We start from the raw sequence: 19208 nt of genomic DNA, 5'->3' as shown, positions 1-19208 counted from the left end.
GCCACAGGAGACCCATAGGAATCCCCAAACAACCGAGGCTGTTGCCAAGACTATAGGGTGCTCGCCACAAAGCAAGGCCCCATTGTGTAAGACAACATCTGCAGAATTCACTGCAGTGTCCACAGAAAGCCTTCATCCCTCCGTCCTGGAATCTGATACAGGGACATACTCAGCATGGTATCAAAATAAAAACATAAACACCAAGCCAGTCAGAAACCCTTCATCTACAATGGTGTCCTGCCAGCAAGGTATGCTGGGGCAGTGGTGCCACAAAGCTTGGGGGTGTATACAACCAATAACTGATCTGATTTTAGGCCCATTCCACGAGATGGAGCCAATGCCCAAAACTGCTTGGGTGACCAAGAACCTGAGACTAGATAGCCCAGAGACCTCTGGTAAAATCAAATACCACAGGTCTAAAAAAAAAAAAAAAAGAAAGAAAGAGAACTTGTAGTGATAAACAACCCCCAATGACATTGTGCTATACTCATAGATCAGCACCTGGTTCGGCCATCATCAGATATCAATCAGAGGGAGAGAGAGACCTTGGGACACTGGGCCCTAAATGAGATGTCTCCATCAAATCCCTTTCTTCTGAGCTCAGGGTAGCCCATAGAAGATGAGCCAGAGTGGACAGAGGCCCAGGAGAGCAAGGGCCTCTAGATGAACATGCTCATATGAATTCAGAGAGACAGCAGAAGCAAGCCCGGGGCCCACACCGGTCTGGGGACCACACTGGTCTACACCAGGTCTTCTGACTATACTATGGCTTCCAGTTTAGCGTTTTATGGACTCGTCAGTGACTTTCAAAGCCCTAGCAGCTTTCTGAGAATGCACTTTCCCCACAGGGCTCTGAAGTGGATCAACGAGCACCCACCCAGGGTCATCTCTGACGTCAGTCACACTGTCCTGTATACAACTTCCCAGTGCACTGTGCTGGTCTATGCCTCTGAATCAGCTGTTCTCAACCCGTGGGTCACAACCCCATTGGGGGATCACAAATCAGACATCCGGAATATCAGATATTTACATTATGATTCACAACAGTAGCAGAATGACAGTTATGAAGCAGCAACAAAGTAGTTTTTATGGTTGGGCGTCACCACAACATCCTCATGTATTAAAGTGGCAGCATTAGGAAGGTTGAGAACTGCTGCTCTAAACCAAGTCATGTGTTGTACCCTTGGGCTGGCGATTCCAGGCACCTGCCTGGCTGCCTGGTAAGTTTCCTCTGTCTATCTGCAGCTCAGCCCGTCTGGGAAGCCTTTCTTGGCCTTTCTGGTTCAAAAATTGCAATTTAAGCAATGCACACGAGGGGCCTAGCAGAGAGTCTTGGACACCCTAGGTACCCGCTAATTGCAAGCCCTTATTATTAGCATTCCTTCAGGGTGGCTGAACAGAGATGTGCAGGTGGGAAGCACTGTACAGATGTGGTTGTACAGATGTGAGTTTGTATACTGAAGAACTGCAGTGCAGAGCACATGACCAAAGGCAGGGAAAGCTGAGGGGGAACAGGGCTGAGGTATTGGGGTGCAGGTGGAGAATGAGGTATATCCTGGGCCATAGACTGTCTCTTGGCAAGGTGCTACATAAACTTAGGCAGGAAAGCACCTTTTGAGACCCGATTCTCACAAGTTACTCATGAAGACTGCAGAGGAGGCAAGTTGTATGTATACTACACTATCACTGTAGTATTATAAAATATAAGAAGACTATATATTGGGATGGAGAGATGGCTCAGCAGATAAGAGCACTGACTGCTCTTCCAGAGGTCCTGAGTTCAAATCCCAGCAGCTGCATAGTGGCTCACAACCATCTGTAATGAGACCTGATGCCCTCTTCTGGGGTGTCTGAAGACAGCTACAGTGTACTTACAGAAAATAAATAAATTAATTAAAAAAAAGAAGACTATTTATTTAACATTACCAAATATATAAACAATTAAGGGTTATTTAAAGTATGTTGTTCATATAATAGACCTTTTTTGTATACACACACACACACACATATATTTCTCATGTATATTGCTTAACTAATCACATGTTTTTCTTTTTAACATTTAAAAATATTCTTGAGGGGCTGGAGGGATGGCTCAGTGGTTATGAGCACTGTCGGGCTTCTACAGGACCTGGGTTTAAGTCCCAGGACCCACATGGTGGCTCACAAGTATTTGTAACTCTAGTTCCAGGGCATCTGGCGCCTCATTCTGGCCTCTATCAGCACTACATTCACAGGTGCATAGCTATGTAAGCAGGCAAAACACCCATACATAGAACAAAAAATTTAAAAATATTCTTGAATTTGCTGTCATATGTAACTAGATTTATCCCGTAGCAACTCTGATACACAGATTTATCACCAGTGTCTGGCACAATTTCACTAAGACTGCAACAGACTTAGGAAAGCTCCTCCAGTTGGGGAGGAGACGATGACAGAGTTGGTATGACAACTGGGTGGTACCTGAGAAGAGGGGAAGAGTGAGCTCGGGGTACATCCGGGCCAGCTCACAGGACAGAAGGGCTAGCGACACACTGTAGAGAGGTGGCAGCGGTCCATGTGTTCCGTATAGAATACTGCCAGGTCTTTGTTCCGCAACCTTTTTGGAGTGCACAAAAAGCTTTGCTTCGAGGATCTACGAGGAGTAAAGGAACAGGCTTTAAAGATTGTCATCTGGACCCCTCAGGAATGCTTGTAACAACACGGCCAGCGCGTTCATCTTCACACTGAATAGGTTAACTGCTCTGTCTGGAGAACACTCTGTGCATGTTTCCTCACAGGAACAGATAACTGCATCCTGAGCTCAAGGATGGAAATTTCCACGCGCGTGGATGATACGTGCCTGCATGAGCTGCATGGAGACTTCATAAATCTCTCTGTTGGTGTCAGAGGCCTTGAAGAGAACAAGGTTCAGCAGCGTCACTATGTCGAAGGGATAGTTCCTGGGGAAACAAAGAAAAATACACAGCATGGTTAGAGGACATCCTGGCTAGTAAGCTGGACACGTCTGGGGTGGCACCTCACCAATGATACTGCCCTGTCTTTATTTATGTATCTATTTTGTTTTTTTGAGACAGGGTTTCTCTGTGTAGCCCTGGCTGTCCTGGAGCTCATTCTGTAGACCAGGCTGGTCTTCTGTCAACTTGACACAAGCTGGAGTTATCACAGCAAAGGAGCCTCCCTTGAGGAAATGCCTCCATGAGATCCAATTGTAAGGCATTTTCTCAATTAGTGATCAAGGTGGGAGGGCCCTTTGTGGGTGGTGCCATCCCTGGGCTGGTAGTCTTGGGTTCTATAAGAAAGCAAGCTGAGCAAGCCAGGGGAAGCAAGCCAGTAAGTAACATCCCTCCATGGCCTCTGCATCAGCTCCTGCTTCCTGACCTGCTTCGGTTCCAGTCCTGACTTCCTTTGGTGATGAACAGCAGTATGGAAGTGTAAGCTGAATAAACCCTTCCCACCCCAACTTGCTTCTTTCTTGGACTAGAAACTCTGACTAAGACAACAATACATGCTATCAACTACTGAGGTGTTGTTCCAGTCCCTCTGTGAAGCTTTTAAAACAAAAACCTCTACTGTGTTCTATTCTCTCCATCGTCCTAATCCATATGCTCTCTCTTAGGAGAAGTTTACGCAACTTGGGGAATTTAAACTAATTATGCCAGTACTACACTTATTAAGTTATAGTGCCAAACAGCTTCATGAACTTGCTTGTTATATGATAAGGTCGGTGGCTTTTGAGGCATAATCTCTGGGCTGGGGTGTGACATGTGGTGGAGAACACTTTTAGCATACATGAGACCCTGGGCTCAGATCAGTACATGTTCAAATGAGTGTAATATTCAGCCTCTGAAGCATCGCGCCTCCTTCCCACATGCTTCTTGAAGTTTTGAGCGGAGGGGATTTTCCTGGGTTTGTGGACAGCTGGCTTACGGGCTCAGAGTTAACATGTGTTGGGACACTTGTCCACATAGATGCTTTAATTCCTTCAAGTGCATTGTTTTTATTATTTTCAAATTTTGCTTCCATGCTCCACTGTGATGGTTTAGGCACTTCGAAGGAAAGAGCATATAAGGAATATCTCCTGATCAAATGGAATTATCAATACCATGGAAACTTAAAGCGGCTAGCTTATCTGTGAGGGATACAGAGGCCATTCTGGGCTGTCATACTCTGAAGATAAAGGCTGAGCATCATCTGCTCCGCTCTCACATCACAGAGAGCAAGTGCCGACACCCTTGCCACGGAACACTGATTACGAAAACCTATACCTGTTTCCGCACACGGTTGCTATGGCTTTGAAGCAGCCTGACGCAAGCTGGTAGGATCCCGTGTAACATCGGTCGATGGCCCAATTGAAAAGGTTTATCTGGTCAGGATTAAGTTCCAGTAGCAACATGACGACCTCACAGCCAAGCTGATGAACCTGAGGATGAGGAACAAATCAGCTATTTCTACTTCATCAGAAAATATTCCAGAGAGATCCATATGATCCAACGTAACTAATACAGGTCAGGTGAACAACCTTAAGTGGGGTTAAGTTTGGCTGGACACTTTATTTGAGCTGATCTTTGTGCCTCTCGATCTTCCTCAAGGGGGTGCAATGCAGCCTTGCCTGCAGGATGCAAGCTCCACTGGACTCTGGGAAGGGAAACTCCATTCCCCTCAGAAGGTAATGTTGCCTGCCGCTTTCCTAAGCCATCTACTCTTTTCTGTAGTTGCAATCAGGCCGAAAAGGAAGGGCCTGGCTTATGGATCTGCTGTGTTAATAGTCTGGGTTTGAAATGCCCCCCTGGCTCGTGTTTGAACGCTTGGTTCCCAGCTCGCAGGCTCAGAAGCTCTCAGGAGGTGGGGCCTGGCTGGCAGTCGCTAGGGGGAGTCTTTGAAAGTCATACCTAACCCTGGTCGGCTAGCTTTCTTTGCCTGCTTCCAGGCCCACGACACGTGAACAAACTTAGTCTTACAATCCCACCAGAGTCACCTCTGACAGCCATGTCTTTCCCACAGTGATGGACCGGAATGATTTTCTTCTCCCTTAAATTTTCTCCATAAAATACAATTTAAAAATTTTTAAATTGTAAATACAATTTTTATAATTTTAAAAACTCCCTTAAAAGGTATTTTGTCACAGGAGTGGAAACGTTAGTAATATAATATTCATTGTTATTAAAAATTTCCCCTAGTTAGTTAATCTCTGTACTTTTTTTTTTTCCAGACTTGGTTAAGTTATTTCTTATAGTACTTCTAGTGGTGAACAGGCTGCAAATACTGGCCTCCTGTCCTCTATCTATCTATCTATCTGTCTATCTGTATCTGTCTATATATCTATCTCTATCTATGTCATCTCATTTATTTTTTAAAGATTGATTTTATATATCTGAGTACACTGTGGCTCTCTTCAGACACACCAGAAGAGGGCATCAGATCCCATTACAGATGGTTGTGAGCCATCATGTGGTTGTTGGGAATTGAACTCAGGACCTCTGGAAGAGCAGTCAGTGCTCTTACCCACTGAGGCATCTCTCCAGCCTGTCACTTCATTTTAAGCACAGCTTTATTTACAAACCACAAATGTAATATTTGATCATGTTCCATATAAAGATACTTTCCAGTTGCCACTGTTATTCACTTCAATTTACTAGCTATTTGGAAGCATATATTGTTTTAAAACTTATTTAATTATGTGTATTTGCACGTTCACAAACATACTGTGTGATTGAGTGAGGCCAGAAGAGGGCACTGGATTCCCTGGAACTGGAGTTAGGGTGGTTGTGAGCCGCCCAGTGCGGGTGCTGGGGACTCAAGTCAGGTCCTCTGCAAGAGCAGCACACACTCTTTGGTGCTGCACATTCTCTCTCCAGCTCCAGGGAAGTACATTTTAATGATATTTTAATTACTCATTCCCAGTTTAATTATACAGAGTATAAAGGTTGCTTTCAAATTATGCGAGCTGTTTTGAGCCTCACTTTGTGATTCAGTTTTCGGTCAATTTGGTTAATCGATGCTGTACTTTTGGGCCTGGTACACCCCACTGCAATGTTCCTAAGTACATATCCAAATTTGTGTGACTATGGAGGGAAGGTGGTATGTGCATCATGCTAACCTCAAAAATGTTGAAAAGCAATGCCTTCCTGACCCATACTTACTCGTAAATCTTGACAAGCCAGAATATTGTCAAGCCACTTATACAGATAGCCATCCGGAGAGAGGCCGACGTTGTCAAATACAGGGCCACAGCACAGCACTGCCGACATTGCCTGAAATCAGAAACCGTGAAACCTGGAGATGGAACCAGAGCAGCAGGTTTCCTGCGTTCTCTGCTTCCTGTGTGGGTGGTGGAGACTGGCAGCTCCCTTTGCACTGCTGTGAACCCCAGCCTTCCGACGCTGTACGCAGAAATAAACTCAGTCCTCTAGCCGCTGCTTTCAGCCATGATACTTCATCCCGGTAATGGAGAAGTAAGCGACACAGAGTCCACACTGCTTCAGATGGGAAGGTTTTCACAGTGTGGATGTCCAGGATAGGATTAGATAAACAGAGTGTGGCTGTTGCTTGACCATTTTTTCTCCTCCTTAGACTGGAAATTAAGTAGCAACATAGTAACTTCAGGGATAAATAGGCAAAATAAGAAACACTGGATAAAGGCAGGAACCTGACACAATTTTACATTGTGTAATTGTGGGCCCAGATGGTGTGCTTATGTGTTTACCCACATCTGCAATTATATATTTGGAATTATTGAATTTATATTTACATGTGCATGCATATATCCATTTGAATTTTTATATCCTTCCCTATATTTTTATTGTATTATACTACTTATTGTAACCTTATTTTTAAGGTATGGTTGTTAGCTTAACAAAGGAGACCGCTGATGCGACTAACCAACCTTTAGAGCACAGTACTGGTATCTCGTTATCTGGTGGTTTCGGTCACTGTACCGATCCAGAGGCGTAAACATGATGCTGAAGGGGCCGGCCCACTGGCTGAACAAGATGAAGAGATGGTGCCGTAGGCTTTGCTGGGGGAAGAGGAATCTTCTGTGATGAACTAGAGAGAATAACACAAAACCAGTGTCTGTTATTAGACTGCTGTTAGTCTATATTAGACTGAATACATACTTGTAGCACTACTGAATATTACCCTCAAATTTTGAGGAAAGAAAGAAAATTTCCTAAAGTTTTTATTTTTAATTATGTGTATATGTGTTTTTCTGTATGTGGGTAAGTGCACATGAGTGCTGGTGCCCACACAGGCCAGAAGAAGGCATTGGATCATGGGAAACTGGAGTTACAGGTAGATGTGAGCTGCCCGACACTGGGAAGTAAACTTGGGTCCTGTGCAAGGGCAGAAGCTGATCTAACCTCTCCGTCCCCAAGAACCAACTTTATTTTTCTAAGTCGAATTTTGCTTGGAGCTGGGAATAGAACATGGGGCTTTGTGCATGTTCAATGCACACTCTCCCAGTGAGCTATACCACCACCATCCCAGTAACTCCCGTTTTCTTTAGCTACAGAATCTTGACTTTTTAAATAAATTTCAATACAATTTTTCTTTCTGGATTCTCAAATTTTCTCACACCGAGACCCTCTAACACAGCTCCTCATGTTGTGGTGAGCCCCCAATGATTAAAATTATTGTGTTGCTACTTTGTAACTGTAATTTTGCTCCTGTTATGAATTATAATGTAGATAACTGACATGTAGGATATCTGACATTTGACCCCTGTGAAAGGGTCATCTGACCCCCAAAAGGGGTCATGGTGACCCACAGGTTCAGAACTGCTGGCCTAATTGATCTTTCCACTTAACTTTCTAGTATACAGAATGAATTTTTGTGACTACTGCTCCCTGTTGTTATAGAGCACACAGTGGAATATAATATATGCTATTTCAAAAACATGTGCCTCATATTACCAAAGAAATCAAGCTTAAATTATAGTTTAAGCCCCTAACAGCTGAGGTGGAGCAGTGTGGTTAATAATGTCAAAATAAGAAAATGGCACACGAAACGAGTTGTTTTTATAATTACTCAGAATTAACAAAGAAACTGCCCTAGAGCTCTATTCAGGCCCCTAGGAATCAGGACGAGCATCGGTGGGGGATGGAACTCTTTACCCAACCCAGAGGAAGGGATGGATTACCTGGAACACACTGGATCAAGTTGGCAACCATGGCGCTAAAATGTGCTCGGATGTCTTTAAGAATTTCGACCTCTTTGTCATTTTCAGCTTCTAAGAGCATGCGGGTCAAGTCCACGTATTCCAAGAACAAAGCTCCAAGCGCTAAGGTGTCTCGTTCTAAAGCTCCATTTGTGCTGGAATGGAAGGGAGAGGATGTTAGAACAGAGGAGCAGGTGCTTAACGAGGACCTCATCGATGGTTGGCGTTCACGTGGCAATTTTGGTTTTTATGCATGTTATACGGGGGTATGAAGAAAGGCAAGGGTGGCTTGCCAGAAATCTTTGTCGAAGTAATATATTTAAAAGAACAAGGAGAAGTAGAAAGAGATGCTTCGGCAAGGGGTGGCTGGGTGGGGGGTGCTCAGTCATTTAACCTCACCTGTCACTTATCACGCCAGCATCTGCCAGAAGTTCGAATATCCGAAGCAGCTGAAGCCTCAGCAAATCTCTCCGTTCTCGGCGCTTCTTGTTCTGCGTGGAAAGCCACTTACAGTTATGGATAATACAATGCGAACTTTACGGCCTAATTTAGTATTTTCAAGTTTTCTAAGCGTAAAAGGGAAGCGCTGTCCTTTCTTCCTAAGAGGTGGGGACAATGCCAGTTATTACAGGCTGTAAGGAAAACATTGTCAGTATTTTCAAGTTTTCTAAGCATAAAAGGGAAGCACTGTCCTTTCTTCCTAAGAGGTGGGGACAATGCAGTTATTACAGGCTGTAAGGAAAACATCGTCAGTAAACCCCTCAGAACACATGAGGCGGAAGTGTTGAGTAGCGTGCCAGGTGCCAAGGCACGGGGGTCGGCTGAAAGGCTGAGCATTAGGGAGCGACTGGAGCGGACTCCAGATGCTGACAATTCCCAGACTGCTCAGGGAGTGCATGCTATTTGATCTCCAGACTGCTAAACTTCTGCTGCTTCTTTTTTATAATATTTATTTTATGCATATGGGTGTTTTGCCTACATGTATGTGTACTTTGTGTGTGCAGTGCTCATGGAAGCCAGAAGAGGGCATCTGAGTCCCTAGAACTGAAGTTGGGGATGCTTCGAGCCACCCAGGGCCCTCTGCAAGAGCAGCCAGTGCTCTCAAGAGCTGAGCTCTCCCCAACCCCAGATTGTTTGCTGTTTCTTGTAACATATTTATGGGAAGTTTCTTTTTTAATCTTATTATTTTTCAATCTTGGTACATTGTAAGAGAATTCTGGTCTCCTTGATCCTGGCTTGTTAATAAAGATGGCAACAAAGCCAAGCAAGCTAAAAACCAAAGTTAGATTTTGACTAGACCTTTTGCAAAACTAAAACCATGTGATTACTTGAGTTGTTTTTGCATTTGTGCATTTAGAAAATTCATTAAGACACAAATTATTTGACCATTGGAAATCTAATGTACTATGACAAGGCTCACTGTTAGGAACAGGTTGAGGTGTTTGTACTCTTTAGGGTATGACAAAGCTGACTTAAGATTCACACCACTGTCTAAATGAGACAGGCCCTCATGATGGAGATTCCAAACCTTACCTCTGGTCTTCTCTCTAGAGCCTCCTTCATTAATGGATGGAGTTCTTCAACCAATTCTCTACAGAGGGAAAAGGTCATATTTGAAATATGTTGTTATTGATATAAGACTTGTCACCAACATATCCATTCCAGCCTAAATAACGTAAACCTCCAGTGACATATGCATGGGTGTTGCCCTACACAGACAGTCTGCATTCTGATGCTGTGCATATGTACTGAGCAGAACACTGCATCTGAACAACGACACAGGATTTCCCAAGTGTTTACCAGATGCAGGGAGCTTCGGGACTGGCTTTCAGAAACTGAAAATAATTATAAATTGAGTCTCTAACCTCAAATAAACCTGTCAGTCCAAACAGAAGGAAGGAGAGGATCAATATTGAACTACCTTAGAGAGATACTCAGGAGACTGACACATACGAGATTTAAAACGTGGAACCTGTGTTTCAGAGTAATTACACTTGTGTTATCCGATAGATGCAAATTATAGCAAGGGACAAAATATCACAATTTTTGTTAAAACCTTTCCTATGTAGCAAAAATGTTTTGATAACTTTAATATATATCGTATTACCTCTCTTTGTGTTATATATTGTGTTGGTTTGAATAAGTATAGCCCCCAAAGACTCATGTGTTTGAATGCTTGGCTCACAGGAAGTGGCACTATGAGGAGGTGTGGCTTTGTTGGAGGAAGTGTGTCACTGTGGGGGTGGGCTTTGAGGTCTTAGATACTCAAGTCAGGCCTAGTGTAGCAGTCTCTTTTGGCTGCTTGTCTGTGGATCCAGATGTAGAACTCTCAGCTTCTCCTCCAGCACCATGTCTGCCTGCATGCTGTCTGGCTTCCTGTCATGATGATAATGAACTAAACCTCTGAACTGTAAGCCAGCCCCAGTTAAATGTTTTCCTTTATAAGAGTTGCCATGGTCAAGGTGTCTCTTCACAAAAATAGAAATCCTAACTAAGACATATCTGTATTTTATATATGCATTATATACATACACCTATATATACTATATATATTTTACATGTGTATTATATCTATATCTATCTACCTATATCTCTTGTGTATATGCACTACACACACACACACACACACACACACACACACACACACGGTTCTCATTTGCCCTCCAAGTCTCCAACTATCATTTATACTTGTTATAAGTGATCTTCTTCGGGAAATAATTTCTGAATCGCATGTTTAAGCAGATGTGAGATCTAACTTGCGGCTAGAAAAGTCTGGAACTTCCACAGTACACCTCTATCACTCTCCAGGGAGCCAGGAAGGCTTATGGGAAGCTACTCTGAACTGATAGAGAAAAATCTGAGGTTTTTGTCTTGATTGCTCTAATAATTTATCAAAAAAATCTCATTTAATAACATATCATGTTAATAGCACTAAAACATCACAATATAGCATAATACCAAAGGACATTATATTAATATAATGATATGATAACACTAATGTGTTATTAATATGTAATTGATTGATTTTAAAACTTTTTAAAAATTACTTGTACTTATATGTGTATGTGTTTTATCTGCATGCACAGCTGCACACAACATACATGCAGTACCCACAGAGGCCAGAGAAGGGCAGTGGGAATCGAACCTGGGTCCTCTGCAACAGCAACCAGTGCTCTTAACCACTGAGTTACTGGTGCAGCTGTGCAACCTGAGGCTTGTGGAGATGTTTTAGACTCCTGCTGTTGGTCAGCTGGATGGATGGCAGCATCTACCTCCAGGATCACAGAGAGAGGGTAAGCTATACACGGGGATTTGCATTCTCTTGGAAAGAACGCTGAATTCAGGAACCGTGAGTTATCTTTTAAAAGCAGATCTAAATAATTAATGAATGGCTAAATGTTGGTTAATTGGTACTCTTGTAATGAGAACTTGTAGTTCTTAGTTATTGTCAGGGTGAGATGTTTGGGGAGTCCCCTTTCCTGACTCTTGTTTAATAAGTGTTGCCTCCATCCTCCTCAGATATGTGACTATAAAACCATTTAGAAGTACAAAATGCTTTCACACGTTACCCTTGTTTTGGTATTGAAGCCTTGCAAAAGTCTGGTTAATTGGGGATGGATAGGGAATTATCTTATGTACAGTTACCCAGGACAAAGCTTGCAAATGCAATAAAATTTGAGGGTTAAAAAGGAAGGCTGTTTACCTGCACATCAAACAAAGGCATAAAGAAAACCACGCACAGCCCACTGGTACCCCAGCACCCCCAAGCTTGAGTTAAGAGAAACAGCTATAATTGCAGCAACATGTATGGTTTCGAAGAATGTACTGGGACAGCCATACCTGAAAACAAGGGAATTTGTTCTTCCAAATCCTAAAACAAGAGACTCTGTGATTTCAATGCTTTCCAGCCTCATCAAAGGCACCAACTGTTTCAGCAGGACACCCACTGATGGTGTGCCAATGGCCTGGAACCAGGAGATGTGAAGTGACAAAGAGGTAACGCGGTAACTAAGCAATAACAGGGTGACTGAGTCACATTCCAAAACACTTCCATCATTTCAGGGAAAAATAAAAACTAAAACAAACAAGCAAACAAACAAACGAACATATATCTAACACGGTACAATTATTTTCTACTGGGGATAGAAGTCCTAAAGAAAACCCTGCCCTTTTCTTTTTTAAACTATTTAAGTCAACAAAACTATCATTGGGTAAAGCTGTGGTTCTGAGATATTCAACTGGTGAAGAGGGAAACTGGGCCCGGAGTGGACAAGCCCAGCCTCGAGGCACTGAACACACTGGTGGCAAGCTTCCTTATCTCTCAGTCTTCCATTCCACACTTGCAGGGGAGGGGCAAAAAACTATTCCCAGAAGATGCTCAATGGAATCTGGAAATGTGGTAGATGAGAAGTCAGACTCCAAGCTACTGCAGATGGCAGGCACAGTGTGATTTGCACTGGGAACGAACGCTACGTGAACAAGCTAAAAACCAACCCTTACAGAATAATTCCCCTGAAGCATGTCATGTCACCTTGTTATCGTAGCTCACTGTACCGTCGGGAGTTGTTGCCATTATCTCTGGAGTGGATGCTCGTAAGTGTCCTGGGCTCATAATACTGGGTTTGGCAACTCCGAAACAGAGAATGAGGTAATTTCTCCACAAGGTAACGTAGTTGTCTCCACTGCTCGCTGTGCTGGTTTTCTTGGCATTGACTGGGCTGCTATAGAAGTGGAGGCAAACAAAGGTAAAACTAAATTCCTGATTTTATGGTTTGATTTTTATTTTTAAGTGTGTATGTGTGTGTGTGTGTGTGTGTGTGTATACAGGAATGCATGTGCCTATGATGACCACAAGAGGGCAGCAGATCCATGTGGAGCTGGAGTTATAAGCAGCTGTGAGCCATTTAACCCACTTAGCCTGGGTGCTGGGAACTGAACTTGGGTCCTCTGTGAGAGCCGTGTGTGCAATTGTCTCTCCAATTCTTGATTTTGAATATGAGTTTTAGGGGTTCTGCTTGAGCTAGGATCTCACTATACAGGCCTTTCTGTACATAGCCTGGCTGCCTTGATCCTGTAGCGATCCTTCTATCTCAGTCTCTTGAGTGTTAGAATTGTAAGTATATATTATTATGCAGGGCTGTAAATATCACTTCTTAAATAAAGATCATTAGGAGGTCTCAAGAAATTAGGCAGCTGCCCATCAAGGAGAGGACGCACAGAAGAATTTTAAAGATCTCGGTATTAAGAGCCAAAGCTTCCTATACTGGTATACTTAGTCATATTGATTATTAAAGCAAAAGCAAAAAAAAAACCGCAACCCTGTTCTAGACAGAATATTTTTATCTCTACTATGTACTAAGAATGCTATAGCAGGAAATTTTTAAAAATTAGAGGAGATTATGGTAGCCTAACCTCTTACGTGGAATGAAAATGTTAGAGAACCAATCACAAGCATTGGAAGCACACGGGCACCTTACTTTGGGTCTACCAGCGGCATCACGGACTGCAGCCGGGTGAAGGCGTAAGGCCAGGCATAGCTGAGGGCCGTGGGGCAATGCTTCGGCAAGTTTTCCTGCCGGAGGAAGCTGAAGAGGCACAGGACCCAGGGGTCTTTGACAGATTGCGCGAAGATCCAGACGTGGGAGGGGCTCTTCACATCGTAATGGCTGTTGACCAGTACCGCGTTCCATTCCACCAACCACTGGAGATCTACATTGTGGGTCGGAGGTAGTGTTGCCTGAGGGCAAGAAACGGGCAGTCAAATGTAACCAGGCTTGGCAGACTTTACCAGGGCTCGACCTGCCGCCCCTGTTTCCACGGTGCCTTTCCGAACCTCAGATGCCAGGGACCAGCTTTGGATCTGGGACACCCATCACATTTAACAAACACCTCTCCGAGTCAGCTGCGCCCCTCTGCCAGCCATAGCAGCAGTAAGTGTGACTTTCAACAATTACAATCATTTTCAATGTTGTTGTTGCTTTTTGAGACAAGGAAGCACAATGTAGCTCTTGCAGACCTGTAACTTGTTATGTAAACTAGGTGGGCCTGGTGCGGGAGAGTAAGAGTGTGAACCACCAGGCCTAGCTATAATCATATTTTTAAGTTTTGAAGTCAGAGGATGGTCACCAAACATTTATGTGACGATATATGATATTAATCAATTTAAATGTGACCACAGATTTATGCTTTTCTAAAATCTGTTTTTATTTTATGGATATGAATGTTAGGCCCGCACATATGCCTATGTGCCTGGTGCCTGTGGAGGCCAGAAGAGGGCAATGAATTTCCAGGAGCTAGAGTTACAGTTGGTGTCTTAGTCAGGGTTTCTATTCCTGCAGCAAACATCATGACCAAGGAGCAAGTTGGGGAGGAAAGGGTTTTTTTTAGCTTACACCTCCAAACTGCTGTTCATCATTAAAGGAGTTCAGGACTGAAACTCAAGCAGGTCAGGAAGCAGGAGCTGATGCAGAGGCCATGGAGGGATGTTACTTACTGGCTTGCTCAGCTTGCTCTCTTACAGAACCCAGGACCACCAGCCCAGGGATGGCCCCACCCACAATAGGCTCCACCCCCCACCCCATCACTAATTGAGAAAATGCCTTACAGCTGGATCTCATGGAGGCATTTCCTCAAGGGAAGCTCCTTTCTCTGCAATAACTCCATCTTGTGTCAAGTTGACACACAAAACCAGCCTGCACAGCCACCATGTGGGTGCTGAGAATTCAAACTCTGAACTTCTGGAAGTAAGTGCTCTTCACCATGGAGCAACCTCCCTAACGGGCAATCCACGTGCGGGATCCAGAGATGTGCCTTTGCTCCTGTGATTTGTTTGTGTGATGTGTGCATGGTGTTTTCTGTCTTTACTTGCACTGAAACACCTTGCCGGGGCTTTAGAAACACCTGAACACTTACTTTCCCTTGTATGAAGGGATCCGACCGATGATTTTCAAGAGGAGATACCTAATCTGCCCCTATGATATCAAGCCGATGTACTTCAAAACTTCTTTTTAAATATATATGTATGAATTGATAAGTTCTCTCACTTTGTTGTCTTTTAAGTATCCACATCAATATTTAGGCAATACCAGTTTTCAAGCAGCATATCCATTGTTCCAAAGCAGGGGTGGGCTGGGGGGATGCTTGCCCTTTTGTTAGGTATGTATGTATGTATGTATGTATGTATGTATTTATATTTTTTGAGGCAGGGTTTCTCTGTGTAGCCCTGGCTGTCTTGGAACTCACTCTGTAGACCAGGCTGGCCTCGAATTCAGAGATTCTCCTGCCTCTGACTCCTGAGTGCTGGGATTAAAGACATGTGCCAAGACTGCGAGCCATTAGTTAGGCATTTATTGAGTGTTCTGTTTCACCTGCTAGGGCGATGAACTCCCCTAGGTAAATGTTACAGATCTGTCTGGCCTTCATAAGTCACTGGGCTGGAAGGGGGCAGAACTGGACTTTCAGAGCCAGGGAGATGAGATCCTATCAAGTGGTCTCCCTAAACCTGGGTTCTGGGGAGATCACTGACTCCAGAGACAGACGTCTCCTGCATTCATGACTAAGCAGCTGTAAGTGATCTCTCCTGATATTCTTTGTGAATCAGATGGGGTAATGGGTACTGAAATCCACCGCCTGTGCGTGCTCACCTGCTGAACGGAGTGCAGGATGCTGACCTGCTTAGGATCTGAGTCTAGCAAATACAGAAGAAAATGAGGATATATGAGTCATCTACAGGAAAGGCAGATGTGCATGTGTAAGAACTATAGGAGCCCTTCCACTTCAGGTTCTGACAACTGTAATGTAAGAGAACATATGCGTCTTTATTCTGACTGTGCCTGGCCAATGGCCTTAGTGATTACCATGATTGTGATTGCCAAAAATTAGCATTTTGTGTTCTGTGTCATGAAAGTCTATGGAAAGTTTACAGATTCCACAATGCAGTTATTTGCTTATGTGACAGGCATATGTGCTAGGCACCATCTAAGTGTGTTCTTCAGTGACCCCCCTCCCCGAAGACTTCCCTGCCTGTTTGTGAAGCTGGAATGAATCCAAGTCTGCTCACTGGACTTTTCTGTTCTAAAGGATGGATAGCTAAGCTGGGTAGTGGTGACACGTGCTTTCCCAGCACTGGGGAGGCAGAGGGAGGAGGATGTCTGTGAGCTTATGCAGCTAGAGGCTTACATTTAGCTAGTACTGTGGTAAAAATCTGCCATGTTCTAAATACTTGTCATCTTAGGTTGTAGATCTTTTTCCTTCTTCTTCTTCTTTTTTTTTTTTTTTTTTTTTTTGAGACAAGGCCTCACTATATAGAGCAGGGTGGCCTAGAACTCAGAGATTCACTTGCCTCTGCTTCCCAAGTGCTGAGGTTAAAGGCATTTGTACCACACACCACAGGCTCAAGGTTCCATTCCTGGCTCTAGTTTTAGATTTCTTAAGGGTCCCCGGGGCCTTTGATCCCAGCACGCAGGAGGCAGAGGCAGGGAGATCTCCAAGTTCTAGGCCAGCCTAGTCTACAGAGCAAGTTCCAGGTTAGCTAGGGCTACACAGAGAAACCCATCTTGAAAAACAAAGTGTTGTGCCCTGAGCTAATCTCCAGCTTAATGCTTCTGAGTTTTAATAACTGTGAGGGTCAAAGGTATTAAAAGTAAAACCATCTTGGGAACTATAAAGTAACACATAAGTAGAACTTACGTATCGAGACTGCTGTAATACAAAATATTAAGTACAAAATTAAACAAAGATTATGTATTAAAAATAACAATTTAAGGCTAGTTATTTTCCTTAAGAAATCTGGAGTGATTTTTTTTTTTGAAATTGAAGTTTTCAAAAATATTACCTGTATTTCTAAAGTTCAAATTTTATATGGATTTTTTTTTTCAGACCTGTCCTGTGCTATTTTTTGAAAAGCTAATCTTTCTTTCCTAGGTATCTGGGCCTCAGGTTATTAATCTGCCCTGAGAGGCTTGACACAGAGGGTTTTTATTTGGCTCTGTTTTAAGAGAGAGGCTCAGGACTTATAACTGACATCAGATAGCGTTGGGGACCACACGTCTGCTTACCGAATCTGAAACTGCCACATGAATGAAGCTTTCAAGAATGGAAGAACTCAGCTGATCCATGACATCAATCATTGGCCTGTCGTCGTCCTGTACAAAGGAGGAGCCAGTTACACCCCATGGGAAACGTGTCCTTCCCACCGTCCCCACAACCTTCATCCCAGGACACGAAGCAGAGCAGCCTGCCAGACGGTGATAACAGTTTTCTCACAGAGACAGGAAAGAGAAGGCAGGGACTAAAACAACCCTTTGGTCCCGAGGATAGACAGACTTTTGATTTCCAGCGTAAGATAATTAAAGCTCCAGTTTCATATACTTGCTCGCACTCCAGAATCTAAATGCCAGCACTGTATATTAGTCTCAGAGATGCTCACACCTCTGGGATAAGCTTAAGGGGCAGGAGCCCTGCCTGCAGGAACAAACCTCGCTGGGACACTAAAATGAGCTTATTTGCGGTCACTGGCTCACCGGGATAACTGACAACGTGGCCTGTGATTGAATTTTAGTCCAAAGAAAACACACAGTAGACAAGCCCCGTGCCCCATGCTTCCAGTGTGCAGCGCAGCCTTGCCTCTTATCTTGGGAGGCCACATTTTCTTCTGCCACCATCGAAACCAAGGTGTTTGTTTTGGCGTCGTGATGTTTTAAAGAGGATGTATTACGTTTTCTAGTTTATTCTCTACACGTAGCAGCTTCTTAATTAGATGTATGTCAGATGCTGAGAGGAATGACCCACAATCAAATTAATCTTAAAATTCTTGGTAAAGTGCGGTCATTTAGGAACTCAGAAGTGGTCTCTTCTGTCACTGTCAGAATATAGGATTTGCCTCTACTAGATTAAAGATGCCACTGTGCCGATAAATCTCAACAATATGGTTACACAGTGGCAATACCAGCTGACAGTCCAGTGTGGCTGGGGGAGTCCCACAAGGCCCTACCCCTGGTGGAGAGAGCTACAGGCAGTTAATGGCTGTTGAGAAAGATAATTAGTCTTCTCTATACACAAATCTCCCATAGGTTATCTGATCCTAAGCGGTCAGCCCTAAGCACGTGCATATTAGCAATACTAAATGGACTCAGCAGGCTGGACTTTCACACTATATATATTATATGTGTGTGTGTATCATATGTATGTTTATGTGTGTGTGTATATATATATATATGTGTGTGTGTGTGTGTGTGTGTGTGTGTTTAAAAAGAGGAGATAGTGAAATTGGTGGGGTATGGATCGGAGCCAAGAGAGTGTTGTATGGAAATACAGTATGAAATTTGGAAATAAAGTTAAAAAAAAAAAAAGAAGCAGCAGAAAGGACCCAAAGATCAGTTCCCAGCACCCACACCGCAGCTCACGACTGCCTGCAACTCCAGTGCCAGCAGATTTAACTACTACTTCTGGCTTGCAAGGACCCTGAATGTACATGGTACACGTGCTTGGGTGGAAAATACTGTGCACAGAAAATAACAAGAAATGCAATCTTAAAAGGTGGTTTACTTAAGATTTTAAAAAGAATTCTGTTATAGCCTGGGGATGCATGTCTTTAATCCCAGAATTTAGGAAGCTGAGCCAGACAGAACTCTGTGAGTTCAAGGCCTGCTGGGTCTACAGGCTCCAGACCCTGTCCTCAAAACAAAATAAAGCAAAAACAGATAAACAAACCAAATGAAACAATAGCCACTATCTAATTAAAAACCCAACAATGTATCAACAACAAAGTCCTTGCCCTACACATATTAGGTACCCCCAATAGTGCTGTGTTATTTCTAGTATTTGATCCATAGCTGTTGAAGGGAGACTCCTGGAGAACACCCCGTACCTCAGGCTGACCCAGGGCCAGGAAGAGAGCTCGGATCTCCTTGAGTATCAGCACCGACAGCTTGCGTGTGGCCACCTGGAAGCTGCAGAGCAAGACGAGAGCGAAGCCTTCCACAGCATGGAGGACACTGCAGTGCGGGCCTCGTTCTGACTGCATCCGGTGGCTGGAGCCGTTGGGAATGAGCTG

The 19208-nt window shown here is 43.7% G+C and overlaps 1 protein-coding gene across 1 annotated transcript in view; it reads right to left on the bottom strand.

The window, feature by feature from the left end:
- Window positions 1-19208, bottom strand: part of Fry (FRY microtubule binding protein) — a 233684-nt gene that overhangs the window by 88543 nt on the left and 125933 nt on the right. The window contains exons 20-32 of the mRNA XM_029477821.1: window positions 19023-19205; window positions 17212-17298; window positions 13633-13892; window positions 12687-12876; window positions 11996-12120; window positions 9689-9746; window positions 8555-8646; window positions 8138-8310; window positions 6884-7044; window positions 6141-6251; window positions 4266-4420; window positions 2840-2939; window positions 2461-2632 (exon numbers count right to left, since the gene is read on the bottom strand). Coding sequence (XP_029333681.1) covers window positions 2461-2632; window positions 2840-2939; window positions 4266-4420; window positions 6141-6251; window positions 6884-7044; window positions 8138-8310; window positions 8555-8646; window positions 9689-9746; window positions 11996-12120; window positions 12687-12876; window positions 13633-13892; window positions 17212-17298; window positions 19023-19205 — 1867 coding nt within the window. The remainder of the gene's footprint in view (window positions 1-2460; window positions 2633-2839; window positions 2940-4265; window positions 4421-6140; window positions 6252-6883; window positions 7045-8137; window positions 8311-8554; window positions 8647-9688; window positions 9747-11995; window positions 12121-12686; window positions 12877-13632; window positions 13893-17211; window positions 17299-19022; window positions 19206-19208) is intronic.

This window comes from Mus caroli, chromosome 5 (genome assembly GCF_900094665.2).
Source record: "Mus caroli chromosome 5, CAROLI_EIJ_v1.1, whole genome shotgun sequence".
Classification (NCBI taxonomy): Eukaryota; Metazoa; Chordata; class Mammalia; order Rodentia; family Muridae; genus Mus; species Mus caroli.
Note: the sequence above shows the minus strand (reverse complement) of the source record. Positions and strands in the feature narration are given on the sequence as shown.